The sequence below is a fragment of the Rhinoraja longicauda genome, chromosome 13 (assembly GCF_053455715.1).
Source record: "Rhinoraja longicauda isolate Sanriku21f chromosome 13, sRhiLon1.1, whole genome shotgun sequence".
Taxonomy (NCBI): Eukaryota; Metazoa; Chordata; class Chondrichthyes; order Rajiformes; family Arhynchobatidae; genus Rhinoraja; species Rhinoraja longicauda.
The window spans coordinates 14,222,307-14,237,636 of NC_135965.1; the positions used below are offsets into that span (position 1 = coordinate 14,222,307).

Below are 15,330 nucleotides of genomic sequence, written 5' to 3' on the forward strand. Positions count from 1 at the left end.
TTAATTCCAGTGTATGTGTGCTGCCAGCAGTAAAATGGGATTTTGTAATATGAATAGTTATTGCAAAATTACATTTTTATCCAGCAGAGATGCAACATTGACAGTGCATAATAGCTAAAGCAAACAGATATTTGTCATATTATTTATCAGCTCCTACTATCTACCCAGTACACTGCCCACTTGTTTCTTGTCACTCCCCCCCACCTGTCTCATCCAGTTCCTTTCCCCTCATCTCCCAATCCTCACTGATCTGGATCCGTAACTTTCATTCACCTCTCTCCGCATTTCCTTTCACCTATGTCCCTATTTCCTTTCATTCCCTATCACCCCATCCCCAGAGCCTTTCACCACCATCCTTCCTCTTATTCTACATTTCAACCCCCACTTTCCTTCCTTATCGGATTCCATCGACTGCACCCTTTTGTCTTCTTCACTTATCACCTCCAGCCGTGGTTATTTTGATATCCATCTCTCCTCCACTTGACTAATCTGCCATTCAAGCACACCTCACCCGAATCCACCCTTTCTATCATTCTCCCCTCTCTCGATCAACAACCTTCTATTCCTTACATCCAGAGATTGCTGTCTGCCCTGCTGAGTTATTCCAGCACTTTGTGTCTGTCTCCTTTCTTTCGGGCTGAAGAAGGTCCCGACCTAAAACATCACTTGTTAATTTCCCTCCAAGGATGTTGCCTGACCTGCTGAGTTCCTCCAGCAATTTGCTATTTTACTCAAGATTTCTGCAATTGCAGCCTCTTATGTCTCTAAGATAGTTTATAAACAATATTTAATGTACCTGATAGCTTTTAATGAATAACAATACACAATCCTACTGAGAAATTTAGATAACATCATGACTTGGAAAAACAAATCAGAACCCAGTTCACTATAAACTAAATTTCAATTTTAGATTACTGTCTATAATTTATAGGGAGCTGGCGTTATTATCGAGAGCACGCCGATAGTGAATTGTCTTTTTCATAATTGACATTGATAGCTGCCAGATTTAATTTTACAAGTCCTCTTATTAAATTATCATAATTTGAGCTGTCAAAGGTGGATTTACTTATCAGAATCTGACCATTCACAAGAGTGAGTTATGCACAGAATTGTTTAATATGGATTGTAAATTCACTTTCCCATTTATGTAATTTTTTAACAAGCAAATTAAAATTTGGACGCAACTGAGTACTGGAAACCTGAAATGGAAATTGCAGGACATAGCTGTGCAGGCAGCAGCTTTGGGAGAGAGGGATTAACGGCTTGGAGAAAAGAGAATGCCTTGTCTGTGTGACCATTTCAGCAACGGTGGGCAGCACTGAGATTTTATGACCATAACAGGACCATGCCCAGAAGGTGTTGCATAGCTTCGCAGTAGAACAGATTTGCTAATTGCAACCGTCATGGAGTGTTGGTATTCTTTCGCTCCATTTGCGCCTTGGGGCCTTGACGTCAGTGACAAGGTGACAACAGTGAGAACATCTGGAAGATTAGGGAGTCCAAATCAGGAGATCTTGGATTGAGGCAAGTGGAGCGTTGGATCAGGATCATCAGACTGGAGGTTCCGATGTGTGTTGAGAGGGGACAGTTGGCATCTTTTGGGGGGTGAATAGGGTATGGTTGGCAATTAGGGTTGGGATGTGATGGGGTGATATAGACTCATGATCAGCTACTAGGAGGAGGATATGAGTGGTAATCTGACAGGCAGAATGTGTTTGGGGTGGGTGGTGTGGTGGTTCAATGGTACGTTATGGTTCAATGGTACTTTATTTGTCACCTGTACCGAGGTCCAGCGCCATTCATTTTTGTATACAATTCAGTATCACTATCCATAAGCACTTAGATACATCTTGATGCTGATAGTCAGAAGTTTTGAGTGAGAATGAGAGGCTTATGGTGGCGGTGAATATTAGTTCCCTTGAGTGATATTCACTCCCTTGCAAGGGGTGACATAGAATCAGGAGATGTAGAATCAGTATGGATAGAAATGAGGAATTGTAAGGGTAAAAAAACCCAAATGGGAGTTATCTATAGGCCTCCAAACAGTAGCCTCGAGATAGGGTGCAAGTTGAACCAAGAGCTAAAATTGGCATGTCGCAAATGTAATGCTTCGGTGGTTATGGGAGATTTCAACATGCAGGTAGACTGGGAAAATCAGGTTGGTAATGGACCCCAGGAAAGGGAGCTTGTGGAGTGCCTCCAAGATGGATTCTTAGAACAGCTTGTACTGGAGCCTACCAGGGAGAAGGCAATTCTGGATTTAGTGTTGTGTAATGAACCTGATCTGATAAGGGGACTCAAGGTAAAAGAGCCATTAGGATGCAGTGATCACAATATGATAAGTTTTACTCTACAAATTGAGAGGGAGAAGGGAAAATCGGAAGTGTCAATATTACAGTATAGCAAAGGGGATTACAGAGGCATGAGGCAGGGGCTGGCCAGATTTGACTGGAAGGAGGCCCTAGCAAGGAAGACGGTGGAACAGCAATGGCAGGTATTCCTGGGAATAATGCAGAAGTTGCAGGATCAATTTATCCCAAAGAGGAGGAAAGATTCTAAGGGGAGTAAGAGCCACCTGTGGCTGACAAGGGAAGTCAAGGACAGCATAAAAATAAAAGAGAAGAAGTATAACAAAGCAAAGAAGAGTGGGAAGCCAGAGGATTGGGAATCTTTTAAAGAGCAACAGAAGATAACTAAAAAGGCAATACGGGGAGAAAAGATGAGGTACGAGGGTAAACTAGCCAATAATATAAAGGAGGATAGTAAAAGCTTTTTTAGGTATGTGAAGAGGAAAAAAATAGTCAAGGCAAATGTGGGTCCCTTGAAGACAGAAGCAGGGGAATTTATTATGGGGAACAAGGAAATGGCAGATGAGTTGAACCGGTACTTTGGATCTGTCTTCACTAAGAAGGACACAAACAATCTCCCAGATGTTCTAGTGACCAGAGATCCTCGGGTGACGGAGGAACTGAAGGAAATTCACATTAGGCAGGAAATTATGTTGGGTAGACTGATGGGACTGAAGGCTGATAAATCCCCAGGGCCTGATGGTCTGCATCCCAGAGTACATAAGGAGGTGGCGCTAGAAATTGTGAACGCATTGGTGATCATTTTCCAATGTTCTATAGATTCAGGATCAGTTCCTGTGGATTGGAGGGTAGCTAATGTTATCTCACTTTTTAAGAAGGGAGGGAGAGAGAAAACGGGAAATTATATAGTTAGTCTGACATCAGTGGTGGGGAAGATGCTGGAGTCAATTATAAAAGACGAAATTGCAGAGCATTTGGATAGTAGTAACAGGATCGTTCCGAGTCAGCATGGATTTACGAAGGGGAAATCATGCTTGAGTAATCTTCTGGAGCTTTTTGAGGATGTAACTAGGAAAATTGACTGGGGAGAGCCGGTGGATGTGGTGTACCTCGACTTTCAGAAAGCCTTCGACAAGGTCCCACATAGGAGATTAGTGGGCAAAATTAGAGCACATGGTATTGGGGGTAGGGTACTGACATGGATAGAAAATTGTTGGCGGACAGAAACCAAAGAGTGGGGATAAATGGGTCCCTTTCAAAATGGCAGGCAGTGACGAGTGGGGTACCGCAAGGCTTGGTGCTGGGACTGCAGCTATTTACAATATACATTAATGACTTGGATGAAGGGATTAAAAGTACCATTAGCAAATTTACAGATGACACAAAGCTGGGTGGTAGTGTGAACTGTGAAGAAGATGCTATGAGGTTGCAGGGTGACTTGGACAGGTTGTGTGAGTGGGCGGATGCATGGGAGATACAGTTTAACGTGGATAAGTGTGAGGTTATCCACTTTGGTGGTAAGAATAGGAAGGCAGATTATTATCTGAATGGTGTCAAGTTAGGAAAAGGGGACGTACAACGAGATCTGGGTGTCCTAGTGCATCAGTCACTGAAAGGAAGCATGCAGGCACAGCAGGCAGTGACGAAAGCCAATGGAATGTTGGCCTTCATAACAAGAGAAGTTGAATATAGGAGCAAAGAGGTCCTTCTGCAGTTGTACAGGGCCCTAGTGAGACCGCACCTGGAGTACTGTGTGCAGTTTTGGTCTCCAAATTTGAGGAAGGATATTCTTGCTATTGAGGGCGTGCAGCATAGGTTTACTAGGTTAATTCCCGGAATGGCGGGACTGTCATATGTTAAAAGACTGGAGCGACTAGGCTTGTATACACTGGAATTTAGAAGGATGAGAGGGGATCTTATCGAAACATATAAGATTATTAAGGGTTGGACACGTTAGAGGCAGGAAACATGTTCTCAATGTTGGGGGAGTCCAGAACCAGGGGCCACAGTTTAAGAATAAGGGGTAGGCCATTTAGAACGTAGATGAGGAAACACTTTTTCAGTCAGAGAGTTGTAAATCTGTGGAATTCTCTGCCTCAGAAGGCAGTGGAGGCCAATTCTCTAAATGCATTCAAGAGAGAGCTAGATAGAACTCTTAAGGATAGCGGAGTCAGGTGGTATGGGGAGAAGGCAGAAACGGGGTACTGATTGAGAATGATCAGCCATGATCATATTGAATGGGGTGGTGCTGGCTCAAAGGGCCGAATTGCCTACTCCTGCACCTATTGTCTATTGTCTATAGTTCCATGCCCAATTGAGTTTGGATACAAAGCCAAGTGGAAAATCCTACTCTGTGTGGGAGTGCTTTCCAGCTTTACGGTTGTTCTAGAGTGGCTACCAACCAGTTAACAGCCACTGGAAGAATGACACGATTCAATGTACTACATATTGTTACAATATCAGTTACAAGATTGGCACAGCAGTGAAGTACCCAGTTGAATTTCTGGTGCAGTATTAGATTTAACAAAAAAAAATTCCAACTGCTATTTTGGTAAATTATTGATTATTCTTGGATTTGATTGCAGTTTAAAACAGAACACATGGCCCGATCCAAATTCTTGGCCTTTGTCTCAAATTGATGAACAGTTGCCATAAATAAGATGCATTGCAATGACGTTGCACCCCTCCCAACCCATCCGAATTTGTCGGAAAGTTTCCGCTTTCTTATTTCATTTCCGCCATTCTGATTTCGCCTCACATTTTTCCGCAAAACAGTCGCTAATTACAATTTGTCAATTCGGTGGCGAGGGGTTCCACGAGAAATCCCCTGCGCCCTGGAAGTCTCCCCGAAAATGTGGCACCTAGGGTGGGGAAGGCAGCCAATCTCGACCTCATCGGGACTTCCATGGCCGATCGGTGGGTTGAATTTGCAACCTGCGGCCGTGGTTCTGGAACTTCAGCCCAGCTGGAGCCAGCACATCTATCCCCATAGCCGACTTCCTTGGCCGGCTGGATAAACCAGCAATGCTCTGGAACCAAGAGTGCCAGAAAATCAGTGGTGGAACTGTAATGAGTAAATATTAAATTTAAGTGCAAGATTATATAACTATATTAATTAATTAAGACGGGGTTGAAATATAAAACACAGCAGAAAAGCCAATTACCACCTTTTTGGGCTGATTATCAATTAATGTGCGAATTTACTTCAACAAGTACTTAGTCAAGTCGCATATATCAACTCTTTCTTCATAACTTAATCATAAATTTTAAGGCCATTGTTCTTTTATTCAATACCAAGAGAATTGGGATGTGGAAGGAAAAAGCAAAATAGAAAAAACAAAACAAAACAATTTTTTCTTTGTGTTGCAAAAAGCAACTCTGTTCAATAACCTTTCTATAAATAGCAGAATATACTCATGATAGGCCTGACATTGTACATGTAGTCCAAGAACTAAAGACTGTTGGAAATAATAGTCATTTTTCACACATGAATGTAGCGCAACGCATATGCGCATTTGGCGTGCATAACTCTTTATTTGCTGAAAAGTTGCATTACGCGCCATATAATGAATTTTTATGTAAAATTCTGAATTTTGGACATCAAAATTATGAATTTGTAAAATCAAATGTTGGGAGGTCTGACGTTGTTGTGTTCATCTTTGTGCTCGTTGGTTCAGATGAACTGAAGGAACAATGAGACTCCAGGTCAACAACAAGATTCGTCTTCAGCTCTTGCTAATGATTTATTTTTGTCACTTTTTTTGCTTCCTTTGAATTTTTGTAATACTTTCCCCTTTCAATCAACTTTTGCTCGGCAGACTTACCTCCCAGCAAGTGCTGGGAGATGGGAATAATACAGAAGGGTGCCCGTTGGTCAGTGTGGGTGAGTTGAGTTGAATGATCTGTTTCCATGCTGCACACTCTGACTCTAGGAACATTTTTGATTTAGGACTTGATTATGAGTTATAATTCCACCTCTGTTATTCTTATCTGATCCAGAGAAGCTGTTCTGTTAATTGTCCAAATATATTTAACAGATAGGGTCTGAGGAAGGGTTCAGATCCGAAATGTCACTTATTCCTTTTCTCCAGGGATGCTGCCTGACCCGCTGAGTTACTCCAGTATTTTGCAGTTGCATCTGCAGTACCTTCCTCAAAATATATAACATATTACATATTTTATTGTTATTGAATTGAAAGATGGAGCATGGAAACAGGCCTCTTTTTCCCACCAGGTCAATATAGACCATCGATCATCTGTTCACATTAGTTCGAGGTTATATCTTTCCTATCCACTCCCTACACACTAGGGGCAATTGTACAGAGGCCAATTAACCAACAGTTAACCCACCTGCACATTTATGGGATGTTGATACAAATCCATGTGGTTACAGGGAGAATGTGCAAACTCCACACGATGGCACCTGAGGTTAGGATTAAACCTGGGTCTCTGGTGCTGTGAGGCAGCAGCTCTACCATCTGCACCACTGTGCTGCCTTTACCCCTGCGTTGATTCTCTCCAATTTTGAACAGCTTTCTCACCTCTCTCTGTATTTCAGTACATTTCGTTCCAGCCATTTCCCCGCTCTGTCTAATTTAATTTTTGTATCTTTCACTCTCCCTTCTTTGTTCTGTTGTCTCGATATGTTATCTTTCTCTTCTAATGCTATGGTAGCACAGAAAGCAGTTAAATGTTTTCCTTTGCGAAAGTCATGCCAATTGATTGTGCATCATCTGAATGCCAAAAATATTTGACAGCTAATTTGGCTCCATCTTGTACTCTGAACATGACTTTTATGGCTTGCTGCTATTAAATTGTACCATCCTGCTACAGTCTCTCTGACCTGCATTGGGGAGTCAACCATAGTACATTAACAACATGCCAACATCCATCTACATAACGACTTCAGATGCGTCATGGAGTCATAATAGGACAAGAATTGATACAAAGCCAAAAAAGTTCAAAACAGCAAGTTTGGCATTGCAAAGATTTATTCTTTGCTGGAAATGTTTGAAGGAGATATTGAGCGCCTTGGTGGATAGGAAGGAAGGATTAGGCTCTGGATGGTTGAAGCGAAGAACACCCCTGCTGGAGCAGAGGATTATGAGGTGGATTCATAAGTGGCAAGACTGGGAACAACACTGAGTTGTTGCAGCTAGAGGAAGTTGCAAAGAAAGCAGGAGACAAAGTCATGACTGGATTGGAACACGGGGATGAGAATTTTTTAATTTGCATTGATAAATCAGGAACCTGTTGAATTTCCCATCCCTAATTCCCTTGAGAATGTGGTAGTGAGCTGCCTTCTTGTACTGCTGTCATCTATAAGGTATGTGTATACCCAAGATGCTGTTAAGGCTGTAGTTCCTGGATTTTGCTCTGGCGACACTGAAGGAACGACGATATATTTCCAGGTCAGGGTGGTGTGTGTCCTGGAGGGCATCGTCTAGGGCTAGGCGATGGTGTTCCCATGCGTTTGCTGACTTTGTCCTTCAAGCTGGTAGAGGTCGTGGATTTGGAAGATGCTGTCTAAGGAGGCTCTTGAGCTGCTACAGTGCATCCTGTAGATGGTCCAGACTGCAGCGACTGCTTCAATGGTGGAGTGAGTGAATGGTGGATGGGTGCCGATCACGCAGGTTCCTACATCCTGTACGGTGTTGAGCTCCTTGAAGCTGCACTCTTCCAACCAAGTGGAGAATACTCCTACTCATTCGCACTACTGACTTGAGCTTTGTAGATTATGGACAGGATTTGGGGAAATAGGAGTTGAGTGTTTTACTGGAAGATTCTTTTAGATAGTCAGAGTCTTTTCCAAGGTTGCAGTTGTAAAATGCAAGAGGGCATAGGTTTAAGGTGAGAGGAGGAAAGTTTAAAAGAAGTTTGCAAAGGAAGTTTATTTACACAGTGGGATGCAGGTGCTTGGAATGCCTTGCCAGGGAAGTGGCAGAAACAGATACGATTGTAGCATTTTGGGAGGCACATGAAACAGCAGGGGATAGAGTGATGAAGGCAGGTGAGACTAGGTTAATGTGGCATCAACCAAATGAAAGATCATCAACCTGAAATCTTAACACCATTTCTCTGTCCATAGATGCTGTCCAATTACCATTTTTGATCTTGATTTTAGATTTCCAGTGCCTGCAGTTTTCTTGCTCTTTAATGATATCCTTTTAGAGGCCTGCTGCAGTTTGAGTCAATAGATTTTTAATGAGTTTTGGTTTGGAAAGGATAAGCAGTGGTGTATCATGTGCGCTGCAGATTTTTCCTGTCAGAAATTCCCGTGCCATATTGACAGTACAAAGTCCATCCCACTACAATCACACCTTCCAACATCTTACCGTTGCTGATGTTGCTGCATTCGCCTTTTGATTACGTCTATTTTAAAAATAATAAAGGTAAACACATAGAAAGACGTAGAGGTGGAGTGGATGTGCCTGGAAACAATAGTCACAAATAAAATCATAGATATATATCTTCAAAAAAGCTACCTCAGATGCATTACAGCTGAAAAACCTTATGCATTACTGCAATGATCTGATAACAAAGGATTGTCCCAGGGGACCTTCCAGTTCTTGAGGTTTCTAACTGTGCAATTTTTTTCTTGTAACATATACTGCAACTAATCTACTTCTTGTTTCGATTGCAAACATGAAAGGTTGTATTGTAAGATACGAGCACAGATCATTGTTTAATTCTGAAAGTAGACACAAAATGCTTGAGTAACTCAACGAGACAGGCAGCATCTCTGGAGCAAAGGAATGGATAACGTTTTGGGTTGAGACCCTTCTTCAGACTTACTCGGTCATAAGAAGGGTCTTGACCTGAAATGTCAGACTGACTCGGTCAGAAGAAGGGTCTTGACCTGAAATGTCAGCCATTCCTTCTCTCCAGGAATGCTGCCTGTGCCGCTGAGTTACTCCAGCATTTGTGTCTGCCTTCGGCATAAACAAGCATCTGTAGTTTCTTTCCACACATTATTCAATTCTTCCTCTTGTTGAATTTTGTGACTTTCAGACTAACCACAAATTGAAATAGCCATGGCAATGGATTTAAGCACCATACTCTTTCTAAACAAATTCTACGTATCTTCTGAATTCCTTGGATATTTTTTTAGCAATGCTCATGTCTCAAATTCCAAGTAAAATGACAATAACCTGAATTTATTTTCATCTTTTTAAACAAATAAAACTTCTAAAATAAAACTAATAAAAATTCTAAAAGGTCATGTAGTCACAGTATCTGCTGGCACTGATTGAGCAGTGGGGCAGGGGGAATTACAGATGATCACGAGGTTAGAACAGGGGAGCTGTCGTCTGCAAGAGGTTATGGAGGTAAGAAATGATTGACGCCACAGAAAGAAATGAAAAAAAAATGAAATGAGTAAATTTGTGGTTTTGTGGAAATCAAAAGTTACCTAAGCCTGGGTGAGTGAGTCGGTAATCATTTATGTATTAATAGAAAACATTTGCACAATTTCTACATGTGTGCCACTTTGTGCCTTGAACATTCAAGTACATGACTGATTCCTTCTTCGCTGGTAAACTTGCTCAGAGGGGTCAAAAGGGCTTGAAAACAACAGGAGAATCAAGGGCTCGGAGAGCATGAATCATTGGCACACAAAGCTGATCTCTAAGAAATTATTGTACAAAAGATTTAGCAATTTATTTTCAAATAATTTCCTTTCTTCAGAGGCTGTTGCTGATGACATCATCTAACTGGCTTTGTATCCATTGAATTTCTAAAAAGAATTCTGATAGCAAACTTGGCAGAAAGCAAAAAGCATGCGTTTTAATAACATAGATCTTTTGCAGATGAAAGTATGATTGAAATATGCACCCATGGTGTTGATGGAGATGTTGAAATAGCAAAACTGTCTATGAAACTAATTTATCTTAAAAAACCCTTAATGTGAGATTTAATGTGAGGACATATGAAATGGATCAAAGTTTTTTTAGTGCCAGTTTGCTGGGTAAACTAGTCATTTAAAAACAAATACTGGTTGCTATTTGTATTTAGTTAGTTTACAGCTGGGGTAATTATGAAGTAACATAAATTTTCAATGGTTCATGTGATTTCCATTGAATGCAATGGAAAAGAGGAAAGTAGTGTTGCCCATGGAAGAGGATTTAGTAGCCAGTGGTAAATTTGCTTTCTGAGATAAATGACACATTGGTGCAGTGGTAGAGTTACTGCCTTGCAGTGCAAGAGACCCAAGTTCGATTCTGACTTTGGGTGTTGTCTGTGTTGATCTGTGCGCTCTTCCAGTGACCGCGTGGGTGTTTCCGGATGCTCCGGTTTCCTCCCGCACTCCAAAAACGTACAATTGGTAAAATTGTAAATTGTCCCTACTGTGGATGGCTGATCGGCGTGGACTCGGTGGGTCCAGACTCCCGCAGAGCAACAAGAATACGCGTGGCAGTCTGAAGAAGGTTCCCGACCTGAAACATCAACTATTCCTTTCCTCCAGAGATGCTGCGTTACTTCAGCACTTTCTGCCTATCTTCAGAGTTAATGTCCTGTTGCTGCATTATCATTAACATTTATTGTTTCGAACATTGCAGGAGACAATTACATGGTCAAAAAACTCCTTGATGAGAAGTTCAGTGAGCTGAATATAAACTGTGTGGACGTGCTGGGGAGGAATTCAGTCACCATTGCAATTGAAAATGCGAATCTCGAGATCCTAAAACTACTACTAGAGCGGGGTTGTCAGGTGCCAGTGTTTATCATTGCTAAACTCTTTTTAAAATAGTTGCTTCAGATATAATGTTGCAGTGTCGTGTAATGTCTTATTTCCATTTGTTTTAGACAACGGATGCACTGCTGGTGGCTATTGGCTCTGAAGTTGTCGGTGCTGTGGATATTCTTCTCAACCATCGCCCCAGACGGTCATCCAAACCAACTATAGCAGTTAGTAAATCTTGGTTCCTTTTACATTCTGTGTAAATTTCATTCCCACATTGAACCAACTGTGGGCGGCATGGTGGCGCAGCGGTATAGTTGCTGCCTTACAGCGAATGCAGCGCCGGAGACTCAGGTTCGATCCTGACTACGAGCGCCGTCTGTACGGAGTTTGTACGTTCTCCCCGTGACCTGCGTGGGTTTTCTCCGAGATCTTCGGTTTCCTCCCACACTCCAAAGACGTACAGGTATGTAGGTTAATTGGCTGGGCAAATGTAAAAATTGTCCCTAGTGGGTGTAGGATAGTGTTAATGTGCGGGGATCGCTGGGCGGCTCGAACCCGGTGGGCCGAAGGGCCTGTTTCTGCGCTGTATCTCTAAAATCTAAATAAAAAAATCTAGAACCCTACAGTATTTCCCAGCGGTGAGGTGGTTGGAGGTGATGTGAGAATCACAGTTTTGGATTCCATCGTTTTATAGCCATAGCAAAGGTAAAAGGATCCAAAGTTGGTAACCATTCAAGTAGCAAGCTGGTTAAATCCAAAAGTTGGTAAGTGGCAGATAGAGAAATTTTAAGTCCACTTTGGCAGAAGAATGGAACAGGAGACCTTTTGAAGTGAGTGTGGCTAATTAATGTTGATATTCAGAAGAACTTTTGTACTCAAATCGCAAAGTTAATGTGAAGGTTCAGCAGGCAATTAAATGTGCAGGAAGGAACTGCAGATGCTGGTTTAAACCAAAGATAGACACAAAAAGCTGGAGTAACTCAGTGGGACAGGCAGTATCTCTGGAGAGAAGGAATGGGTGATGTTTTGGGTCGAGACTTCTGACTGACTGATGGAAAATAATATGGTAGTTGGTAATACAAGGGGTTTGGAGAGTAACAGTTCATCACTATTATGCTCCAACCTTCATCGACAATCTAGTCTCCAGCCTTAAGAGTGACATGATGGTGCAACTAGAAGAGCAGCTGCCTCATGGTTCCAATGATTCTAGTTCAATCCTAAACTCTAGCGCTGTCAGTGTGGAGTTTGCACACTCTTCCTTTGATGATGTGGAGTTCTTCTGGGTGCTCAAGTTTCCTCCCTCATCCCAAAGACCCTCATCCCTCATCCCAAAGACATGTGGATTGCTAAATTAATTGGCCATTCTCAATTGCCCTTGGTGAGAGGGAGGATTGATGTAGATTTCATGTAAATGAGTGTGTGATGGTTGGCATGGACTTGGTGGGCCAAGGGCCCGCTTCTTTGCTGTATACCATGTAATGCAGTATTGTGTATTTGAAACACTGTACGTTTTTTGATTTCCTTGCCTGAGAATCTCCTGAACTGAGAAAGGATATCTTTGCATAAGAGGATCACTATATCGATTCCTGGGACCAGAAATGTATCTAAGGATGGACCATTTAGGCTTGAGATAAGGGAATGTATCTTTGTATAGAGATTTGTGAATCCATGGAATTCTCCGAAACACTGTTGATGCTCAATCATTGCAAGTTTGTGAGACTGAGAATGCTAATTTCTTGGGCAATAAGGAAAAGATGACGAGGCTGAAAAAGTTGAGGCTGTAGACATTATTAGATAGCAGACATTGCTCAATTGGCTTTGTCTTATTTATACCTCCTTTATTCTCCTGTCGCTCTTCTGTTGATTCTCTTATGAATCTTTGGCCATCAATTGACTTTGCTTGTTTTCACAAGGTGGATAATTTAAAGAGTGGTTTTAATTACAACGCATGAGAACGTTTGATCCAGCCTATTAAACCATAAGTGTGCTGTTACTATGTTACTGTAACAGTGCTCATCTGTAACAGTTATAACTGCTTCCTCATGCTTCACTGTAAAATATAAAAACCATGTATAGATGAGAAAATAAGCTGGCTAAATACTCATATTGGAATAAGTCCAGTAGATTGCTTTTTAAATAGATTTGCAAATGTTTCTGGTAAATTTAAATCTAATTTTGTGGGGGAAATTACCTTGGCAAAGGAAATGACACCTGGCCAATTCTTTTAAACCACCTTTAAATTAAAAGGGGAAAACTTTCATCACTGAACTGGTGAGCCATGGTGACCCATGTAGCCAATGTTGCACATATAATTATAAACTAATAAACAGTGAAAGGTCTATTTGTATTCCTAACTTAATAGAACTTTTCACATCACTTTTTTTTCAGTAACATAAATTAAAATGAGGTAGAATTCGTGGAAATTTCTTACTTATTTAATTTGGCTCAAGTTCCAGGTGTTTATCGAAAAATCAATGCAGATTTTGTGTGATATTATCAAGTACAGTCCATTGATTAATCAGCAAACACATGCAGTTAGCACAATAAATACTATCTCAAGCACTTGAATCCTTACTTTATTGGATAACCAGACTCTTGGTCGGTTACATAACGAGTACTTCTTTGAGCCATTTGCAACGTTGACTAAATAGAAATTCTGTTCTATTAATTGCACCAATAAATCTACATAGATTTTTTCCAAAACAACTGTCATCATTGCTAATGTAATCAGTTTGCTGAGTAAACAGGGGCTCCATGCCCTCTCATATATAAGAAGCCCTGTGTATTAACTGCAATGACAACAAACAGATAAACTCTATCAAATCATACCAAAAAATGATGATTCAATTAGTTTAATCCGTCTATTAATTTAAAGTCCATCATTTCTTTGCTATTCATTAAAAAAAAACCTTTCGCGCACAGATATTTTGCAAAATGATATACTTTATTAATTTAACTCTGGGGAATGTTCCCATTCACCTGACGCCTTCCATTTTATTTGCTTAAACAGAAATTAATGCAGAGAATTCAGAATCCCGAATACTCCACCACAATGGACGTGGCTCCTGTGATTCTTGCTGCTCACCGCAATAATTATGAGATCCTTACCATGCTTCTCAAACAGGATCTCTCATTGCCAAGACCTCATGCTGTAGGGTGTGAGTGCACCCTGTGCAATGCTAAGAACAAGAAAGATAGCCTGCGCCATTCGAGGTATGTATTTTACATTACAATATAGAAAATATGTTAACAAATGATATTTATAAATCTGACTGTGAGAAGTAAGCTCTTTGAAACCCCTATCATGTAGATTCCATGGTTCCAATTTATTTGAATTAAACACGCACATTGCATGAAGTTTATATTGCCTAGAATTTCTTTTTACTTTTGTGCTTACTGAAAAAGTGAAGTCTTTTGAGACAATTCTTGACCAAATTAGGCAAGGCAAGGCAAGTTTATTTATATAGCACATTTCAGCAACAAGGCAATTCAAAGTGCTTTACATCTATATACTAAAACTCTCATTTGTTTTTTTGTTTGTTCCTGAACTACAGCCAAAACGGTACACGATAGCGCGACAATTTTAGGCCCACCTTACTCACCGTCGTCCCTTTGGTGCTAATGGAAGAGGTTTCATTGAAATCCGTGTTATATTTTTAGTTATTCACAATTTAAAGTTTAAATCTATCTCCTAGGGAGGGAGGGAAGGGGGTGGAGGGAGGGGGTGGAGGGAGGGGGAGTGAGGAGGGAGGGGGATGGAGGATAAGGGGGGTTGAGGGGGATGGAGTGGGGGGGAGGAGAAAGGGAGGGGAAGGGGGAGTGAAGGGGAGGGAGGGGGGAGGGGAGTGAAGGGGGAGGGAGGGAGGAGGGGGAGGGGCGGAGAGGGACGGTGGAGGAGAGGGTGCTGCACCAATGCAGGAGAGGTTTGGGCCCAACGGGTCCACTTGGTCTAGTAAAACATTAAAGAGCAGTTAAAAGCAATTAAAAACAGTCATTAAAGAGAATAGAAAATAAAAACAAGCTAAAATAGAATAAGACAGGTATAAAATACAAAATTAAAAGTTACAGTGCAGTGTAAGAAATGAATAAATATTTGATTTTATAAAAGGCAGCGTCAAGCAGAATAGTCTTCCGCCTCGATTTAAAAGAACTGAGAGTTGCAGCGGACCTGCAGTTTTCTGGGAGTTTGTTCCATGCATGTGGTGCACAAAAACTAAACGCTGCTTCTCCATGTTTAGTTCTGACTCTGGGGACAGAAACCTGACCTGTCCCAGACGACCTATTCAGATCCACAATACTTGATTTCAAAATTTGGGAAAGTAATCTCACTACCTAATC

The 15,330-nt window shown here is 41.3% G+C and overlaps 1 protein-coding gene across 1 annotated transcript in view; it reads left to right on the plus strand.

The window, feature by feature from the left end:
- Positions 1-15,330, plus strand: part of trpc1 (transient receptor potential cation channel, subfamily C, member 1) — a 71,424-nt gene that overhangs the window by 1,118 nt on the left and 54,976 nt on the right. The window contains exons 2-4 of the mRNA XM_078410416.1: positions 10,868-11,019; positions 11,115-11,216; positions 14,003-14,205. Coding sequence (XP_078266542.1) covers positions 10,868-11,019; positions 11,115-11,216; positions 14,003-14,205 — 457 coding nt within the window. The remainder of the gene's footprint in view (positions 1-10,867; positions 11,020-11,114; positions 11,217-14,002; positions 14,206-15,330) is intronic.